The sequence below is a fragment of the Crocodylus siamensis genome, chromosome 3 (genome assembly GCF_052110815.1).
Source record: "Crocodylus siamensis isolate JL-2025a chromosome 3, ASM5211081v1, whole genome shotgun sequence".
NCBI classification, from domain to species: Eukaryota; Metazoa; Chordata; order Crocodylia; family Crocodylidae; genus Crocodylus; species Crocodylus siamensis.
In genome coordinates this window covers 131,046,131-131,066,716 of record NC_143397.1, presented here as the reverse complement: position 1 = coordinate 131,066,716, position 20,586 = coordinate 131,046,131, and the positions used below count along the sequence as shown (strand labels likewise).

The following is a 20,586-nucleotide window of genomic DNA, read 5'->3' as shown; positions in this document are numbered from 1 at the left end:
GCTCTAACACGTTCTAATTAGAACACCAGTGAGCACATACATAGGCAACCTTTGGTACCTAACCTCAGACAAGAACATGCTGTGGATCTTGAGTGGAGGCAAGTCTCTGCTTTGCAGCCCTGTTTCAAGTGCGGACACTCTATAGGAGGGCATGACAGTCCTGCACTCAACATTTCCTGTTGTCTAACTCTAGGCAACTCCCTGCTCAGCATACAGGTGTTTGTCAGTCACCCTTTGGAAGTGATATATTAGGAGCTTAGGCATGTAACTGCCTGTTTCTGAATACTTTTGAGGCCTTTTTAAAATAAAAATAAATACCGAAACCTAAATCTGAAGTGCTTGAAGGGGCTAAGGTAGATATTAAGTACTGGCATCTATGAAGCAGTAAAAGATTGCACTTAGATGCTTTTGGAAGTTCTACCCCAACTTCAAATTCCTTTTTCTTCTAAGTCCCTTTAATTTCAACCTTATTTTTTTTGGCAGCCACTCTGAGATGCAACTGGAAAACTGCTACACTATCTAATAAAAAACATAGCAAAGTTGTTCTTTTATTACAGAAACCCTTTAGCTTTTCATGAATTAGCTACTCACAATGCAATTTGTAAAAGCAGCATACTCTCAAACCATTTCAAGAACCAAACTTAATGAAGTTCCATTATTTATCAGACTTGAGATTTATCACACACCCACAATGCTTAGACAAACAATTGTCTCTAAACATCATTCATGATTTAAAGTTTTAATGAACTGAATAAAAACTACATTTACAACTTTACAAACACCCAGAAAAGATTTGTGTTAACCAGCATCTCTCTCTACTACTGAGAAAAAATATTTGAACAGTTAACAGGACAGTCATGAATGCCAGAAACCTGTTTATAGCAACACTGATGTAAACATTTCTTCTCCAGAGTATTAAGCCAGAAGTTGATTCCTGGCAAAGCAACTGGAACAGAAACCACTTTCTTTTGAAGTACCGTGACTACTCCCCCTGCTCCCAACCACAAATACTGTATTTACTTGAATATAAGGTGACCCCCCCCCGCCCCTTAATTAGTTTCTATATCTGGGAAAGATATTAATGTTATAAATTGTCTAGATATAGAATCTAAATATTGGAGGGTTGTCTCGAGTCCCTGCTACAGCAGGTGGACCCCATGCTCTCTGTTCTGCCCACTGCTCCCCCTGCCCCCACAGCCTCTGTCCCTCTCCCACTTTCCCAATCTGTGCTTTCCCCTGAAACTATCTTCAGTCTCTGCTCCTTCCCCCACTACTCCCCAGTCCCTGCCTTTTCCCCCACAAACTCTCCTCAATCTGCCTCTTCTTCCCCCCACCTCTCATGTCTCTGCCTCTTCCCCTTCCCTCCTTACTGTCAGAGGCTGCTTGGGCTGCTCTGTCCCAAAACATAGCATTTGAAGCTTAGCCGTCACCTGCCCATACAGCAGTGTTAGCCCTACTGATTGACCAAGCAGGGGAAAGGGTTTCCATGTGCTTCACATAGTGTTCTCCATTTCATATGTGAATATACGACATGCCGATTGGGGGGGAAAAGCCTTGTCTTATATTCCAGCAAATATTATTTTACAAGAACTTTATTTCCCCAATTCATGCACAAATATCAGTATGTGTATAATACAGTGCTGACAATAAATTTTACATGGGTACATATGTAGTCGTATAGAAATGTATATGTATACGTATACATGCATGCCCTTTACATCCATGAGCCTCATTTGCTCAGTCACTTTGATATTAGAATTGGCATACAGAAAACAAGAAGAATGAAAAACTAGCTTGAGCAGTTATATCAAGAGAATACTTGAACTTTGCCACTATATTTCCATCTATAGTAAGGGTGCTTTTGCAGTTACAAGGGAGAAATGAGATGCATGCAGTGGATCAAGCTGTTCAAATGGGGCCTGGGGACCATGGGCCTCATGCAGCAAATGGTTAAATTTCAGCCCACACAGTTTGTCAGCATGGAGCTGCAGCATTGGTTCAGCTCTGGAACCCAGGGAGTGAACATTGCCACCACCACTGCACTGGGTTCTGTGGTTGTCACTGATGAGTTATATTGGCAGCAGGGACAAAAAGGACTGGGGAAAGGGAGGTAAGTGGTAGTGACATTCAGCTCCTAGATTCCAGGGCTAGCAGAGCCAACATAGCAGCTCCAGCAAACACCCCAAGGCCACCAGAGGTGGGTCATCTGGCACACTGGAAGCCTCATGGTTCAGCCTTGGTCCATGGGGCCACATGGGCTGAAAATTCCTGCAATACACAAGGGATTATGTAGGAGGGTGCAGAAGAAGTTGTACCACCATTCTGCAGCTGCCACCACTGTCCCTGGCTGCCCCAGAAGCAAAGGGAACCCCAAAGCTGCTCCTGCCCTACTCCAGCTGCAGGGAGAAGCTGTGCAGGGTACTAGGCTCTGCCAGGAACACTGGCAGCAGTGAAGTGGGCAGGTTTCCTCTTCTTGTACCTGCTCCCCACCATGACATGCACTAGCCAAAACAAGTACTGGATAGAGGAACCCATCCCCTACTGAGGCAGGTATCAAGCCCTGTTCTAACCGCAGGCTGGAGGGAGCTGCAGCTTGGGGGGCACCAGGCTTGACTGGGAGTAGTAGAGGTGGGGCACAAGAAGCTCCTCCTTCCAGCACCTGCTCCTGGCCCACAAGAGACACCAGGGCAGGGTATGGGGAAAAGTGGGCAGGGAGCAAGAGAATCCTGTACACTGGTGCTACCGTCCCTAGCCGCGTGTGGTATCCTGCACCACTTCCCAAAGCCTCCAGTATAAGCAGGGCAGAAGCGGCTCTGAGATTTCCCACATGCCTAGGTCAGGCAGGGACAAAGTGATCCTGTGTTTGTGCCTGATCCTGCCCAGCTCCCTGGTGTCCTTCAGATGGCTTGGGGGCTCAAGCTATGCCTTGCCCCCATAGCCTGCCACAGTCTGAGAGGCAGTGTGCCATACCCTCCTTAAGAAATCCTAGGTTTGTCCATGACAGTACAAGACAAGAAATAGGCATTGCTTTTCTGTCTGAACATTGGTACAGGCCAGTTTTTCCTCTTAGAACAATGAACCTGGGGGAGTTGTCATGGATGATTTGAATGTGTACACTGCCTGCATCTCAAGGCAATCTGTAATCCCATTTTACTGTTCACTGTAAAACAAACCAGCATGCTATTCCATAGGAGAAAAAAAAAAAGGTACACAAGGGCATAGAACAGGTTACAGAAAGTTTATTAAAATACAGTTTTTAACAAATTTTTAAATCAAACAAAACTGCACAATGATTAATAGGCTTAGTTCATTTTCAATTACTATACATAGATTGGTCATTACAAAATACTTTGTATCATTATATTACAGAGATGATACTGTATAAAGATCCCAGGAGCTTTAAGACTATACAGAGCAATACCAGTTGTACAGCCATGCTTCAAAAATCGATAAAGTGATGCACTAAAAATCTACAGGGGAAAAAAGTTACTTCCATCTAAGAAACCTGACCCTTTGAAAAAAACAAAAACATAGAATCACAAAAAACCCCAGACATGTATGTAGTTAAAAATGAAACTAAAAAGGAAGAAACACCTGCATTACATTACCAACATCACAACTGCAATTACAGTACAGAAGGTTAAATGCAAAACTTACCATCAACACTTTATTACATACATACTAAAATTTGTGCCCGAATTGGGAAATAAAAAGTTCTTTTAAAACTGAAGATCAACAGCAACAGTATTGACAGACGGTTAAGACATCAGCCATGAAGGTCCGGTCATCTTTTAAATTAGTTAAATCATCACAAACAGCTATAACTTAAAATGAATAGTTTTCTACAATACAGTATTATCCTCTCCAGAATATGAGAATTTTTTGTATGCTTTAAAATTGCCACCAAACTATCACTTACATTGCTATCCTGAAGCTTCAGAACAAAACTTGGTGAGATACTCAACTGATAAATTTATGCCGCTTGTGTTTGGCCCCACAATTTAGAAAACCTGGGTGGCAAATAGTGCATGCAAAACGTTAAGTGAAAACATTTTCTGGACCCACAATTTGATTTAATATATGCCAATGATGCACCTAAGGATGTGGACAAGACAGATTTTTAAAAAATTCAAATGACAATGCATTATCTGTAGTTTTAATTTTACTATAGATATAAAAAGGTCAACCTAATAGTTACAGTCAAAGTTTTTTGTTTTGTTTCGTTTTGTTTTTTTTAGGTGCTCAAGTTGTCATCACTATGCCCCGTGAAAACAGATTAGTGTTTGAAATAATTGGAAAAAAAATCAAATTAAAATGGCCAACTAAAAAGAACTTCTACATCAGTCAATAGTTATTTATTCACTTGAACTTCTCCCTTTATTGAAAAAGCTGTTCAGAGGCATAGCAGGCAGTTTCATACCCTGGGCAGAAGCAGTAGGTCTGTTGCCCCAGCCATCCTACCTCAAGTTTTTTAAACCCAATTCGTACTTGGGCTAAAGATCATTCAAAAAATGGTCCTAATATAGTACGTGTTTGATGAAGGCATTTTTAAAATTCAGATAAGGCACTTCCAGATTCCTGGAAGCTGCTGCTGTTCATTAAATTTGCCTTTTACATTAGTTCCCCCAATCTGCAAAATAAGCCTGAAGAGTAAGTGTTAACCATTCATTTTTATCCTGAACAAGGAATCTTGTTAACATTCATGCAATTTTATGGATTTAAATCTCACATATAAAACAAAGCATTTCTCTACTTGCTCATACTACTTTCAGTTGAATATACAGTATCATGGAATTGAAAGATGAGCAATTTGCAAGGGAAAAAAGATTCTATTCCAGTAAGACTATTTGTCTACATAAACTCATTATTTAATTAATTCCTAAGAGGGTCTACAGTGTTTGGAGGTTACTCCAAAGAACAAGTAAAATGGCACTGCAGGTTTGATGAGTCTCATTGGGCGCATCTACGCTATGCGAGATGCTACGCTGTTGTAGCAATGCACTATGGCAACATAGCGTTGGCGGGCACAAACCTGCCACCACAGCTACACTGCCGTAGCAGTGTGCTCCCTAGTTTTAGCATGTTACTACAGTGATGCGGTGCCCAAAAATAATGGTGCACTGCTGACATGGCACAGCACAGGCTGTTACTGCCCAACTGGAATAGAAGAATTGACTGTTTAGCACTGGGACCTAACATTTGTGCTTTTATGGAAAGGGGTGTCAGTTATTTTTTGTTTTTTTCAAACATTGCTAGAGCAAAGGTAGTTTCATGCAAGAAGAGAAACAATTCCAATCTTAAAATAAGGAGAGTTTATTTAGAGGATGTCCATCAGTAACTATTTTTTTTAAAATACCAGTTTGAGAAGATTCAATTTGACAGTATCCTTAAAAGTAAAAACAAACAAAGAAAGCCCTTTACACCTATTTTCTTCTTTCCATTCCAATTTTGAGTATTCTAGGATGCTCTTTTTCAGATTGGTAACTGGAGACTGAGTGGGATAGAAGGAGGTCCTAGGCAGAACGCATCTCCTCCCTATCATCTTATAAGCAAGGTTAAAGAAGAATATGGTGGTCAAAACACCAGTCCCAGAATTACAAGGATGTAGAGAGACAGACTAAGGCCTCTGTGCTAAGGGACAATGTTACCAAAGCGCCTCCCCAGCCTTATCTATCTTTAACTTCTTTAGTTATTTGATGATTTGACAAAAATCAGAGAGAGAAGTAGTATGTGGGCGTTTCAAATGTTCTATGATTATTACAATCAAGCAGTGAAACCAAGCTCCTAAAAATATAGGACAACAAAAAACTAGAAAAGATTTGTTGGTTAAATGCACTGAAATTTCATGTCAAAGCGCTGTTATTCTAGAAATAATGCTATATACGTGAAATAAAGGAAAAAACAGCAAGCCATTCATCTAAAAATCCAGCAGTTAAACCACGTTACTGAACAACAAGAAGCAGCAGAAATGGTGTGTAGAAGTAGTGATGGAGCTAGATCCTTACTCCCTAAAAAAAAAAACAACAACAAAAAAACCAAAAAACAAAACTGTGCCTCAATCAGGAGACTAGTTCTCTCTATGAGAGTTTGAATGAGTATTCTGAATTGCTACTCTTCTCAGGAGCCTTGGTCTGAAATAAGGCTGCAAGTCTTACTATAATGTCCCATGACTAATGTACTCAATAATGGGTTCTCATCATTTCCCAATTCCAAGTCAGCCCAGTAATCAAACAGAATCTTTTAATCTTCCCAAATCTGACACATTTTGGGATTCAAGAAATGTGTTTCATTTCAATTTATTCACCTGTCTGTAACTAGAACCTAGAATGTTATCACATTGCAAACATGAAGTTTTCAAGTATCTTTCCAAATCACCCCGTTATAAAGTTAGGCATGTTATTTTAAGAGGACCATGTACAATGCCATGAAGCTAATGCATCAATAACATTATGCTTTATTAGGATATGATGAAATGAAATGTCAAAATACACATGCATTAGAAGCCAGAACCATTTATGAATACAAGGACTGATTAAGTTTTGATCTTACCAAAGTTGTATACTAGATAGTACTACATACACTAAAAAGAGACAAACAATTCAAACAAACCTGATCATAGTAAAAAAGACAAGAGCAAAAAACTGAGGGAGGGACACCATTTCCTCCAGATTAATACAAATACAACAGACATTAAAAATATTGGACAGCTATATTTCAGGTAAAGATGGGTGTATTAATAAAGACACTTCTTTGGTCCATGTGCTCACATATGAAATCTGATTAAACTGTTACCTGTTGCTTTAAGTAATTAAAACTGCTATGGCCAGTAACACAAAGATCATCATCAAATTGACAACAACAACAACTTGGAGTATTTCCTTCATATATTACAGCTGTTCTACCCATCTCTAATCTTTCTTTTTCTTTTCATGCTGATACCCAGCAAAATGTGGGTTTCTCAGAGTTTAAGTTTTTGAAGTACCAATAAATAACTGAAATTGTCATATCAATTAGCATATTCAGTAATGTGCCCTCATACACTGTGGGTGCATCTAAATAAGATGCTTACTGCAGTTGCCTAATTAGCTGCAATAAAGCGTCATGGGTGGATCTACATGGGATGCTTTGCTGTGCAGTAGAGCAAATTACTGTGTACATATACAGACCCTTGCTGCACTGTAATTTGCTCTACTCAATCAAATTTGCTACCTGCAAATGCAAGTTGTGAATTAACTGCCAGGTAATTACTGTGCAGTAAAGCATGTGTAGATGGCTGACCGAGCGCAAAATTTGCTCCCCTTGGGAGCCCAGGCAGGGACAATGTCCTTCTGGCCCAGCAGCAGAGCTCCCTGTCCCTACCCTGTGATCATGGAGCAGGGGCAGGGAGCTCCCCGTTGCTGGGGCAGGAAGCTTCCTATAGAAGGAAAAACTTGCTCCCCAGCCTAGAGCTGGTTGGGATCTGCCCCTAACTGGGATAGTCTGCCAGCCCCAAGGGGGACAATGTCCCGGCCTGGGCTCTGCCATCCGAGCCCATCCTGGCAGCAGGCAGCTCCCAGGAACAGGAAGCAAATCTTCCAGCCCCTGCCAGGAGACTGCCGTCTCCCTGCCAGCCCCTGGGCTAGTACCCAGGGGGGAGCCCAAATTCCCCCCAGCTCCTGCAGGGGGCCAGCGTAGGGCTGGAGGGGACAGGTATAGACTGCTGCCAGGAACAGCAAATCTGCTCCCAAATGGGTACGTGTAGCTGCCTGTTAAAGACATTTTACTCAAGAGTAAGTTATGCTAGAGTAAACCCATCCAGCAGCATCTGCATGTGTAGATGTACCCACTGTGTACATGAGCATTATTAAATTAGTTTACTCTGGCCTAACTCTGCTGTAGGATACTACTGCCGAACACAAGTACTATTCTACAGCAGTTATTTACTCTACTGCAACACAAAATGTAGATGGTGACCGGGGCTGACTGGGGTATGAGGGTGCTACAGTGAGGGACTAGCTCCACAGTGTGGCACCCTTGTGTCCCAGCCAGCCCCTCTGCAGCACAATGAGCTGGGGGCAGCAGCTCTGAGCTGGCAGGCTGACCCAGCTCAGTGTGCTGTGGTCCCAGGTGCACGTGCATATGCTATGCCTGGGAGCAATAAATGTCTGTGCGAACTGCACCGGAGTTTATTGCATTAACATCGTGCGTAGACGTGCCCTGTTAGTACCAAACCAATCAATCTGTCCATATGGTGCAATGCAGGGCTATGCAGAAAAACCTGATCTAGCTCTGAACAACCTGCCTTGGGTAGGAAAGCAGTATTATCAGTGTTAAAAAGTATGGGCTAATCAGCCTTGTTAAGAGGTATAGCAAGTTGCTCAGAGCTAGCTCAGCAATTTTTACATGGCACTGCATCCCAATATGCAGACATGTTGCTGGTCCCATTCATACAACAGATGTTTTTGTCTCAAAACACTCACCAGTAGTACAATATCACCAAAAATTAACTCTATCCCAAGCAAATCTATCCTTTCTGAAGGTTTGTTTGGACTGATTGTGTCTATTAATTCTAGAAAACACTTCTCACTAAAGGTAATATCAAAACACCACCTACACTTGTTACATGTTTACTACAGCCCCTTGTTCTTGATAATACACTAAGCTATTCAAATCCTGGAAGCAGTCCTTGGACTAGAACTTTAATGAGCAGAAGTGGTTTACATCTTTTGAATGCAAAAGGCACTTGAGACTGCTTTTACTTCTAATACTGCATTTTAATTCTAACACGCTACAAGTTAAAAAGCTTGCAAACAAACTAGTCACCACCTTTGGAAATACCCTCTATGAAAACAGTTCAGACAATTTACCCCTCAAAGCATATAATTCTGTCCTGTCAACATCCATTTAAATCAGCTGGACATTATATTGAATGATCTGACTGCCTACCATTCCTAGGCTATAATGCTATACAGAGCTTAACTAGAACTCAGTACCCCACACCAGATTTTCAAAGATGACCATTCCATTTCAATATTTTTTTTAAACATGTTTGGGCTGAAGATCATTCAAAAACTGGTTCTAATATTGTGTTTGACGAGGACACTTTTTTTGTCCAGATAAGGAACTTTTAGATTTAAGCCTTTTCCCCCCACTACGTAGAAATTCTATTGCTTGAACAATTACATTAGGTAAGCCAAACCACGAGTAACAGCAAAAATTGAAGAGACAAAGGGGGCAGCAAGACTTTTTAAAAATTCCTTCCCTTGAAAATGTAGGTGCAAGGCACATGAAGTTAAGAAAGATGATGCCTTCGGTTATTTTATTAATCGAAAGGTTTCATGTCTGTAAATCAGTTACCTGAAAATATTTTTTCCAGTTAACTGGGAGGAATTTAAAATTGCTTTCTACAGATGGAGAGAAGTCATTTATTTTGTTCTGGAAAATACCTCCTATGCCAACTAAAATACCAATTATAACAAGAAGTGTAAAGGCAAGAAGAAAAAAAAATAACCAGGAGGAAAAATGGCTTAAGATTCTCACACAACCTAAAAAAAAAATAGTCACATTGCCTTGCATGTTAAAACAGGCTCCAAAAGGAAAAAACAAACAAATAAAAAACACAACAAAACCCACAAAACCTCAACATTGCATTGCAAAGGTTTGTGCAATTACTTTTTAAACTTCTCCCCTCTTACATTTGGAAAGTCTTTAACTCAATATATTTCCCAAACAACCAAAACTTAAAGTGGTTTTACGTTTTAGTTTTTTTTAAGAAAACAACAATATTAATATCAAAGGCCTGCACACAGGCAGTCCTCGACTTAACGACGTTTCAAGTTATGATGTTTCGCACTTACAACATTTCTAAATCAATACCTCGTTTCAAATTTCTGACATCAGTTTCAACTTTACAACGCTTGATCCAGTGTGACACCCCACCAGCAAATAAGTTTGCCGTGTCGCTCAATTCCCTAGAGAACATCTGTCCAAACTTCCTTGGACACTTTCTTTAAGAAAGCAGACAAGACTCCAGAAAAACCTGCAGCCAGGACTCCTGAGAAAACTCCAGCCAAGAGCCCTTCAAAAATTCCAGCAGAGTCACCTCAGAGAAGTCCTTGCAAATCAATATGCTTGCTATTTATAAACATAAATACATTAATGTAGCTTTATTACTCATCTATAATTGATCAAGTACAAAATTCTGGGGGTTTTTTTGGTGAAAATAGGGTGTTGTGCCTTGGTTCTGGAACCAACCCCCCATTTGTAACCTTGTTTCTTATGAGAAAATTGGTTCCAAGTTACAACGTTTCAACTTAAGACATGGTTTTCAGGAACCAGTTGTCATAAGTCTGAGGACTGTGTGTACTTATAAAAAAGCAATGGTAAAGCTGAGTACGTGGAAAAAAAAATAATGGCAAAAACCAGGTTTATTCAGTGTGCAGAAGGATGGCATTTTATGTGACATTTTACTAGTACTTCATTAGTGCTTCAGGTACTATTATTTCAGGAGGCCTAAAAAATTTCTTGGGCATCCTGACAGCAGCAATTTGGGCGGGGGGGGGGGGCGACATACTTTTGTTTCTTGCTCAATTGCATCAATATTCAAATTGTTGTAAGGTACCCAGCTGAAGCAGGATATGAAGGATTCCCTCCTCATTCACTCACTGTTCTTTTAAATAGGTTTTCACACGTCTTTTCAGTTCAAAACATTTAATGTGCAAGAATTTACATGCACACCACCATTGTTCCTTTTAAACCAGAAATGTACACAGAACAAATCTACTGAAAGCTGAGATTCTGAAAGCACCAGATACTGAATCATCTCAAGCAGAAATGGGGTAATAAATGTATTATAGCCCCACTTCTGATATTGATGATCCACTATTCATGATTATCCAACACACTTATTTTTGTCCATCAGAATACAGGCATAAATTATGTACTGCAAGTTCTTTTTATTCCTTTCAACATTCTTTGTTATTTTCTACTTGTCAGTTAATTTTGCCTTCCCCAGCTTAAATCAGGCCCATGTTTAAACATCAGATGTTTCGTGATGGAAGAATTTCAATATTTAAAAAATCTCCTTTAATGAGATTTTTAATTACAACTAGTAACCTTTTTAGGATCACACTAGAAACAAAAACATCTTCTCTCTCAGATAAAGAGCTACCTGCTGTTTGAGAAGGCTTGACGAACACCTGTATTTTAGATCAAATAAGCGTACAAGTAAAAGGAATCATTTAAAGTTTGTGTGTGTAAACAACAGATTGCCCACATACTGTCGGTACCGACTGATTTTTTTTAATCTACTGAGATACAAACTACATAGAAATAAAACTATTAAAATCTGACAGAATTGCTTCACAATCAAAAATCTTTTGCATAGTGTTAACCATATTAATGCTGTTGACAAAGCTCCTGAAGTCCACAAGTCTCACCTAGCAGTGCTCATATACAGGTTTAAAAATCAAGTAGTTACTTCACAAGCTGAATGGGGTAACATTCAGCACTCATTGGCATCCTGTTAAAACAAGCAAGCATCCTATTCATTGACTTGAATTCACATGAAATATGTTCACATCTTTGTTTTGTCACTAGAATTTCAAACAGTCCCTCTATCAACAGTTAAAAAAAACAAAACAAAGTTTGGTACATATATATGTACCAATTCTTCAGAAGTGTGCCAGTATTTTATCACAACACTGTCAAGAATGATCTCATCAAATATTAAACTCGATTGGCAGCTATTCAAGGTGCTTTACCCCTCAAGTTCGTACACACTGATTGCACCTTGCCTGGTGACTGAGGCACAAAAGGTGCAGTGCAATAGTACAACAGTTTGGACAGCATAGGGCAGTCCCATCCCACTGGGTGGAACCCCTAGGTATCTCGCACAATCCCTTTTGCACTAATTCAAGTCCACCAGCTCCTGAAACCAGTTTTCACAGAAGTCTTAGAGTGTAGCAAGAATCCTTGAAAACGAGATAATCAATGTCAATACTGTCTGTCCGACTCCAAACACAAGCGCTTCCAAGGGAGCCATATTCTTCCCTGCTACTCTGTAAATTCCAGCTACTGCAGCACCTAAAGTCATGAGGAAAAACAAAAACAAGGTTAAAGCCAAGATCTATTATTTCCAAAGGACTACCAAATCATTCCTCTAACATTGCAAATTTATGCCTAGTAAGTAAGTACAGAAAACTGAGGTCATCAAGAAAGTTTTTATGAACTGCACACTGCATTAGTCTGAAACACTGAGAAATTCTCACCTTTCAAAAACCCCAAAATACTCAACATATAGTGTTGCAAAACCCCTATAAGAACGTTAGAGTATCAGGGAGAAGGGTTCTTGGGTTTTTATTATTATTACTATTTTTTATTAACACCTTTGTCCATTCTGTGGTACTTTGAAGAGGTCTTGAAAAGTTGTCTAAATCTTTAACAGCCAAAGCACGCACACACACACACAAAGTTATCTACCCATCTACCTAGACCTTTTTCATAGTATGGCAAGACAGAACTATACTGGCAAATGTTAAACCTTAACGACTCCATGAGAGCTATACAAAGTTACTAAAACAAAATAAAAAGCATTGCATCATGACCAAGGACAGTATATGAAAAGGAATACCACTTGAATATTCAATATAGGGATGAATAATAAGGAATTATTCTGACTTGTCCTACTGTGTTTGGGTTTTTCCATCAAGAGTACCCTGGCCTTTTGATACTACATATAGACCGCATAACTCAAGCCAAAATACTTGACTGCAGAGTAACAGTAGTGGCAATGGTAACTTCCCCACTATCTTTCAATGCCAGTGAAATTTGTCACACACATCTATGATGCATTATGCAAAGGAAGTTCATAAGCAGAATGAAAGCCGTGATGTTTTATTCAAAGAGATGTGACATATTTGCACTGATCAGAAGGAAATAATGACCTCCATTGTTACATCAGAGATTAAGCTTTTAAAACAGGTACTTAATAATTTGGTGTATGCCGTCTCCCCCTTCAGATAGATCAGATCATCTTTTGCAATGAAACTCAGTTATGTTTACTACCGTTAGGTAACAGTCAGTGTAAAAATGTATTCAATTTAGTCTGCAAAGGCACTGCAAAGAGCAATGAATGTTTATTTGATGCCCCATTTACATTATTCAGTACATATTATCCCATCTTATTGTACTGTACCACAGTATATATGCCTTAAAAAACAAAAAGGACAACTAGTCTTTTTTCACTATTAGAAGAATGTATGGGGGGGGGAGGGGAAGGGAGTTCATGGAATGGTACATACTTGATACAGAAATTTAAAATGTTACTTAAATCACAATTAAATATCTAAACCAAAAAAAAAGTCACAGGAAAAAAACCACACAGTAGAGAACCTGTTCAGGTTTCAGTAAGCAGCAAAAACATAGATATTATTTGACGTTAAGGAAAACATTTAGTTTTAAAATGGAAAAAGAGTTACTAGCCCTTTGTCAGGTCAAGGCATCATAAAATAATCTGCCAAATGAACTGGAATAAAGCAATTTTAGATGCAAGGAGGCACATACATCACAATAAATAGACCAAATTATAATTAATTTGCCACCTCCCAAAAAACCATCCCCCCTCCCCGAGCTATAGAACACACTATTCTTTTAAAATCAGGGGTAGGTAACCTTTTTCAGCTGCAGGCTAAAATGACCCACCATGGGTCAGAGGTAGGTAGATGGTAGGACTTTGCTACAGCAAGTATTCATCCCCATGGTGTCATGGGGTAAGCACCTGCAGCTGGTACCCTCCCAGCTACTAAAGTCCCACATCTGCAAACAGGATATGGCCCATAGGCTATGGTGCCAACAGCTGTTCTAAATGAAGAGGTGCTGGAGTTAATTTGTGGGTGTGTCTACATATTTGTGTAGAATACTTTGCCATGACCTGCTAATGCACAGTAGAACTAATCTACTGCAGATTTAGTGTCTTGTGTAGATGCCCTGTGTGTGTAGGGTTTCATTAGTTCAAAGAGATTTTCTTACTCAGAAAAGGCTGTTTTGTGCCGTCACCTGAAATCACTCGTTTTGTGTTATTTCAGTCAGCAGCCTTGGACAATGTTGCTCTCAAATATTCTTGGACAATCTACTGCCTAAACCAGTAGTTCTCAACCTTTAAATTCATGGCACCTTCCCAGAAAATGCCAGTTCTTAACCTTTCACTTTTTTTTTTTCCTGTAATAAAAACACAATAGTAGAGCAATATTGCTGCAAGAAAAACTCAAAAGATCACAACAGGTCAGAATATTTTTGACATTATGCATTCAGTAGTTTTTAAAGTGTCTGAGGGTTTAATCTTGTGAATCACATGTAAGTGTTTGCATACCCAATGGTGCTAATATTCAGCGACATCCTTAAAAGGATCTCATGGCACCCTGGTTGACTGGCCTAAACTGAGAAAGGTTGTTTAAACAGAATCCTCCTCCTCTCCCCTGATATTTTAGTGAAAGAATATCCTGCTGCACTCATATTTAACAAATAATAGCATCCCTAAAAATGGTCTCAAGTTCTAGTGTTCTAACTTTGGAGAGACTGAAAAGCTCTAGAAAGTTGAGAGATTCAGGGAAAACAACTATGGTTCCAAAACTGTCCAAGTTTTGTAGTTTGATTTTTTTTTTCCCCCATTTATTTCACCAATTTTGGTCTGGTCAACTGTAAACACCAAAGTTAAAAAGCTTTCATTTTTTAACTCAACACCATTCTGGACCCTGCTATGCTTGCCCTGCAAGGTGAACCCAACCAGGAAGCACAGCTACTGAGGGCTCCAGGACCACGAAAAAAACCCCCACATACAAAAGAACACCAAAACTTACAGTCCAGCACCAAATGAGTTAAGCTGTATGCGTCATAGGCAGATGCAGCTGGGGCCAATTCCCAGGTCTAGAGCGTTCTGGAGTTCCTCAAAAAGAGGGGAAGAATCCCAGTTTAGGGATCCTTCTGGAAAGAGGGAAGCAATGGGGAAATCACTACCTTGTGTATCATGCAGAAGCATGAACGAGAAGTGGAAAGCAGAGAGGAAAGACTGACTGCAGAAAGAGTGAGGGGCTGATACCGAGGCTGCTGCCAATTAGACACATCCAGCCTGGCAAAGGAGAAGTCTCCACCTACCAAGAGTGAAGGTAATCCCAGTCTGCAATGAAGGTGAGCTCGTGCTGGGCTCCAAATTGATTCATGGAAACGGGACAAGGTGGAGGAATAAGTGACAAATTCATGGCAAGTCTGGACTGAATTATTTAAGTTATATAAAAATTAGAAACCGTTTGGGGAAGAATATGGAATAGTTATGGAGACTATGTAAAACCTGAGTCAGACAATCAGGTCTACTGATAAGTGATTTAAGATAATTTAATCTAGAACTTAATTGAGCAAAGACTCACATTTTTACCTGTTTGAGGCAAAGATTCGAAGAGATCAGCAAAGAAGGAAACCCCAGGTAAAACCTATGCGTTGAAACCTGCTGCCTAAAAGAACCAAGACAGTGAATGATGGGACAGGATGTAGGGGAGGAGGAGACCTGTAAATACACCTTGAGAACTCCCATCAGGTCAGCCCACTAACAAGACATCCACCTCCCCTGTTCAACATAAATATTTTTTTAAAACATCTCAGTGTGGTGGAGCACTGCTGCCACAGGCAGAAATACAATGGGTAAAAGTTGCCAACAGAAGAGTTAAAATTCCTGTTACAAGATCATTATGGCAAGATTAAAACAGATACATGTGCTGACATTCACCTGTTCCGTAATCAATTTCTTAGTTTCTCCACAAGTATTACAAATTCTATTAGAAAACTTGTAAGCTGTCAGAGTTGACAATACAGAAATTTCACAAATGCCCTTTTATCCTGGCAATCCGGGAAGGTGAGCAAGTGAGAGACAGGCTCACAGTTGCAATTAAGAGGTTTTCTCCATTCCATGACCATACAATCTTCTGTAATTTACTACAGACTTTCATGTAACTTTCAAATCTCCAGGAGCATTTACATATTGCCCTACGGCAATGTTGCTATGGCGCTGTACTTTAGTACTTCCTTTTGGTACTACCAACTTGGAAATACTTCCTTTTGGAAGTACTAAAACATGGCACTGTACAGGTAGTTACTGCACCATGCGTGTGATGCACTGTTAGATTTCATTGCTACATCGCTGTAGTGGCACGCTATACTGGGGGAGCACGCCACTACGGCGATATAGCTGCTGATAAATGGTAGACCCATGTGTTTGCCATGTTGCCATAGCATACTATACGACGATTTAGTGCATTTCTACTTTGTCGTAAGGCGATGTGTAGATGCACCCTTCCAGGACTAGCAAGTACAACAATACCTGCTAATAAAAAATGTTCGACTAGATGCTATCTTGGATAGCATCCAATTCAGCCCTTAGCAATGATGCAATACAAGTCTGAAATCTCGACAGCTGAACCAGACCAGCAAGAGTCTGTCTGGCAAGCCAAATGGAGAGGAAAGTACTTGGCTATAGTGGAGGAACTGTGTTATTAGTCTCCAACACCACTCACCACAGCAGAGGAACAGACAGCAGTTACTCTAGTTCCAGAAAAGAATAATACCCTCTCTTTGAGATCTCCTCAAACCTCTAATCTTTAGAAATCTTGTAGAGTTGTCTGCTTCTCTGAAAGTCCTATAATACTGCCTTTATCTTTACATAATGGGAAGACCAACTCAGCTGATACTCTCATAGAAAAAAAATTGCATGATTAAGGTAAAATTGTTCATGTAGGTTAGATAAGACCAGCATAGATAAGAAACACAGTTTAAAGAAAATAAAGATTCAAAAGAGTAAAAAACAAGACAGACTTACTAGTTATCATTGCTCCAGTTACAGAACCCAGAAATCCAATGCTGACCACAATGACAGAGATTAGTCTCCCCTGCCTATGCCTCTGCAGCATCACAAACATTAACACTGCTACAGCACCATGGACAAAGAGAGAAGAGAAGAGAGCCCACAGGAAAACCCAGTACCACATCTCTGAAAAGAAAGCAGTCAAAGGGTTAATGTTTCTGATGAGCTAATTTTTTAAAATGCAAGACATCTAGCAATACTGCAATATTCAAATAATAATAGGAAAAAGAAGTTTCAGGGTTTAGAAAGAATTGGCCTGGAAACAGTGGTATAGACTTAAAACGTTGGATTTACCTGGCATTCAACTTACAGAGAACAACCCCTAACAGTCCCAAAAATTCAAAGAAGGGTACCTCTGAAACAAGTTACCCATTCCTTAAGTAGTTTCAGAACACAAGTTTCACCATACTTCCTTGCCCATATATTGCATTTACTACAATCCTATTCATTTATTACATGGGAAAAAAACAAAACAAAAACAAAAAAATCAGCTTATCAGCTATATTCAGTATTGATAAGGGTACTTAAAAAGGAGGCCTTTACAAAAAGTGAAAGGATAGGAAATAGTTAAATAGCAAAATGTAAACAACAAGAGTCAAGGATATCACCCTGTCTACCCAGAAAATGGAGCACTCTAACATACTAGCCCCAAAGAATCTCTCAGGAGATTGGCAAGTAATATTTTTTAAAAACCCAAGGTACCAATGACTTATATTCTCGCAATTTACTTGCAGTTTGTTGATACAAACATATTTTGGAGGAACATGAGTTTAGAAGTTACTAGGCCAAAACGGTAATAGGCAAGTGTAATTCAGTAATCACTTCAACAGAAGTTTCCACAATAAGTGTTGCATATAAGCAGGTTTCCCTCTGAAATGCAAGACATACACCACTACTACTTCGAAAGTAAAGAAGCAGGAAGGACCAGTGAAGGTGTGTGCTAAAGCGAGACAGAACCAGAAGGGCCATTTAAAATAATTAAGAGCACTCTGAAGAAAATGAGTGGGGCTACAACAGAAGAAGTGAGGAAAGGCATCTGATAAACTTAGTGGCCAGATTTACTTTCACCAGATATGAGAAAAATCTTGTAGCCTTACAAAGATTTGGTTTCAGTCTCTAGGCTATTTATTGTACTTTTTGTAACCTTCAGCAAGGTAAAATTTTGCGCTTCAATTTCACGTTGGTAGTAAGGGGCAGTGGTTTCCACACCACAACCCATCACATGGCTAACTTGTTAGGTACTCAGATACCCCAAACAACTACAGTCATCCTATAGCTTTCCCCTCATAACGTCTCAAACATAGTTAGACTTTTTTTTTTTAAAAAAATCCATTAATTTTCACTGTGGTCTGTGAAAAATAAAATAGTTAATAAAAGATTGCCCAAAAAAAGCTAAACAAACACTAGACAGTCAGGTGAACACAGTTTGAAACAGACTTATTGAAGCAGATTTCAAATAAACCCAGTACTTTAAAAAAAACAACCCCCCCAACCCAAAAAACAAAACAACCCCCCCCCCCCCAAACCAAACTGTTACTATCTTGTCACAGAACTCTGTCCATATGGCAGAAGTCAGGGAACCTGTTGCATGATATAGGTCCAATATCCTGTAAAGCACACAGGTGTTAAGATCATTGTACATGGCCCTTGGTCTCTTTAAAAAGGAAGCTCTGAATAGATTAAAAGGTTTTCCTATGTTACACACATTCGTCTATAATGGGTTCAGTTGAGCATGTGCTATAGCAGGGGTGTACAACCTCTGGCCTGCAGGCCAAATATGCCCTACAGAGCCATAAATATCCAGCCTGTGGCACTCCCCCTGGATTGGAGACTTTGACACCAGGGGAGCAGTGGCAATAAATATGGCCATCCTCCCCCACTGCCAAATGCCCAAATCTTAAACCCTGCACAGCTGGTTGGTGCTGGGCCACCCTTTACTCCCCTCCCTGGGGCCCAGGTGGAGCCAGGATGTCCCTCTCCATGTGACTGGATGGGGCCCTGTCAAGACTGCCCCATGCCCAATCAAGACTATCAGCTGGATCTGGCCTGCAGACAGCTTGAAGCACTGCCCATCCAGCCTGATGGAGAAAAAAACCTTTACCCAAAACCAGAACCTGGCCAACCAGAACCGAGCTTGAGCTGCTGGCCCAGCTCCCAAAAGCCCCCAGGACCACAGGTAAGGCTGCTGGGGCCAGCACCCAGCCTCTCTTACCCCACCCAAGGCAACGTGCCACATGCCAGAGCACATGTAGCAGGGTGTGCTGCTGCTACTTGTCCACGGGGAAATGTGTTCTTACTTGTGGGGACGCACCCTCTGGGTTTATCTTGTGAATCATGTTGACTCACTTAACAGTGCCAACACTGTGTGGCACCCTTGAAGCATCACAAGGCATCCCAGGGTGCCACAGCACCCTGTTTGAGAACCACTGTTCCAAGAAATATTTGCACCAGAACAGAGTTATTTACACTGGAGTAAGGCTGTATGGCCTACATCCACATCACTTTTACCAGGAGTAAAGTAAAAATACTCCGAAGTATACATATGTAGCAAACTCCTGCAGTGTCAGGCAGGGTTGCCACAGCCAACAAGGGGTTCTCTCACTTTTATATAGGAAGTCCTAGGAATTAAAGGTCACAATCCAATGGGCCTTGTGGGAGGGACAAATACAGGTAAATAGACATTCACCATATAACAACATACACTTAAAAAGGGCTAGTCACAGGTAGTGGTTAGTCCCACTGGAATACATACATTCAGCACATAAAGTTCTTTTCTCCCCACCTCCGGAAGTGTCCCCAAGAACCAGCCTTTAGTCCAGATTCACTCTGTACAGGTCTCCAAGTCGGGGGTCACATGCAATCAATTTGCAATTCATCATCTGTGCTGTGCAAAGGCTTCCCTCTCCACCGTTCATTCTCAGCCCTGCCTCTCTCCATCCAACCCCAGATGCCTGGCACAGCCCAGAACTGTGTTGTCACTTCCCTTTCCTACTTCCAAGATCTTTGGGATTTGCAGTCCAGAATCACAGCAGAATTGCTCATCACTTCCTCTTCCTTCTTTCAGAAGCCTCTGGGATTTGTAGTCCAGAATTACAGGCAGCAGACCTCCCCAGTGGTGCTCCCCTTCTGTTACACATTCATATCACATTTCCACTTCACTCAACACATTATATTACACATGTATTGTGCCTACCCTCTCAGGCTGACAAAGCTGCTGCATTATTTTGTATTCAGAAAGTTATTTTGACAATTATCAGAACTGCCAAGTTCTCTTTGAAATAGGTCTGGGTTCCAATATCCTTGTCAGAGAATTTCAGAGAAAAAGAAATGATGAAAATTAAACAAGGAGGAAGGAAGAAATGCTTTCCCAAAAATACTATCCCTGTAAGTGAAGAATAAATCGTCCAAATGCTGTAATCCCAATTAGAGCTGTGTATTATCTCTATGTAGTGCAGCAGTCAGCAACACTTTTTAGGGATGGGTGGCTACAGCCCAGCTTGGGTGCAGAGAAGATTGGATACTAGGACCTGGCCACTGCTGCTTCTCCCCACTACTTCTTGTCCCTGCTGCCCAGCTGTATTTCAGCACAGGAAAGAATCCAGCCATGGCATGATGTGGGCAAAACCTCTGCTTCCAAGGCTCCAGCTCCACAGGCCAGATCCAGCCCAGAGTACAGGTTACCAACCCCTGCTGCAGTATAT

At 40.5% G+C, this 20,586-nt stretch overlaps 1 protein-coding gene across 4 annotated transcripts; it reads right to left on the bottom strand.

The window, feature by feature from the left end:
- Positions 1-11,258: 11,258 nt before the first annotated feature.
- Positions 11,259-19,851, bottom strand: TMEM170B (transmembrane protein 170B). 4 transcript variants are annotated; one of them, XM_090039201.1, is made up of 3 exons: positions 19,638-19,851; positions 16,841-17,011; positions 11,259-12,063 (listed from the first exon to the last, which is right to left on the bottom strand). In XM_090039201.1, exons 2-3 carry the CDS (start codon positions 17,007-17,009, stop codon positions 11,933-11,935), a joined length of 300 nt encoding a protein of 99 aa, XP_089895327.1. In that variant the 5' UTR covers positions 17,010-17,011; positions 19,638-19,851; the 3' UTR covers positions 11,259-11,932. The 4 variants fall into 4 exon arrangements, 2 of the variants coding, with proteins under 2 accessions (XP_089895327.1, XP_089895328.1); XM_090039202.1 differs by having other exon boundaries at positions 19,668-19,851; XR_016441336.1 differs by lacking the exon at positions 16,841-17,011 and having other exon boundaries at positions 11,925-12,063.
- Positions 19,852-20,586: the final 735 nt, after the last annotated feature.

Excerpts from the sequence above, each read along its gene's own strand:
- TMEM170B (XM_090039201.1), bottom strand. The coding sequence starts at position 17,009 with ATGTGGTACTGGGTTTTCCTGTGGGCTCTCTTCTCTTCTCTCTTTGTC. Across the intron at positions 12,064-16,840 it reads AACTGGAGCAATGATAACTA|GTGCTGCAGTAGCTGGAATT; the intron begins GTAAGTCTGTCT and ends TCATGACTTTAG.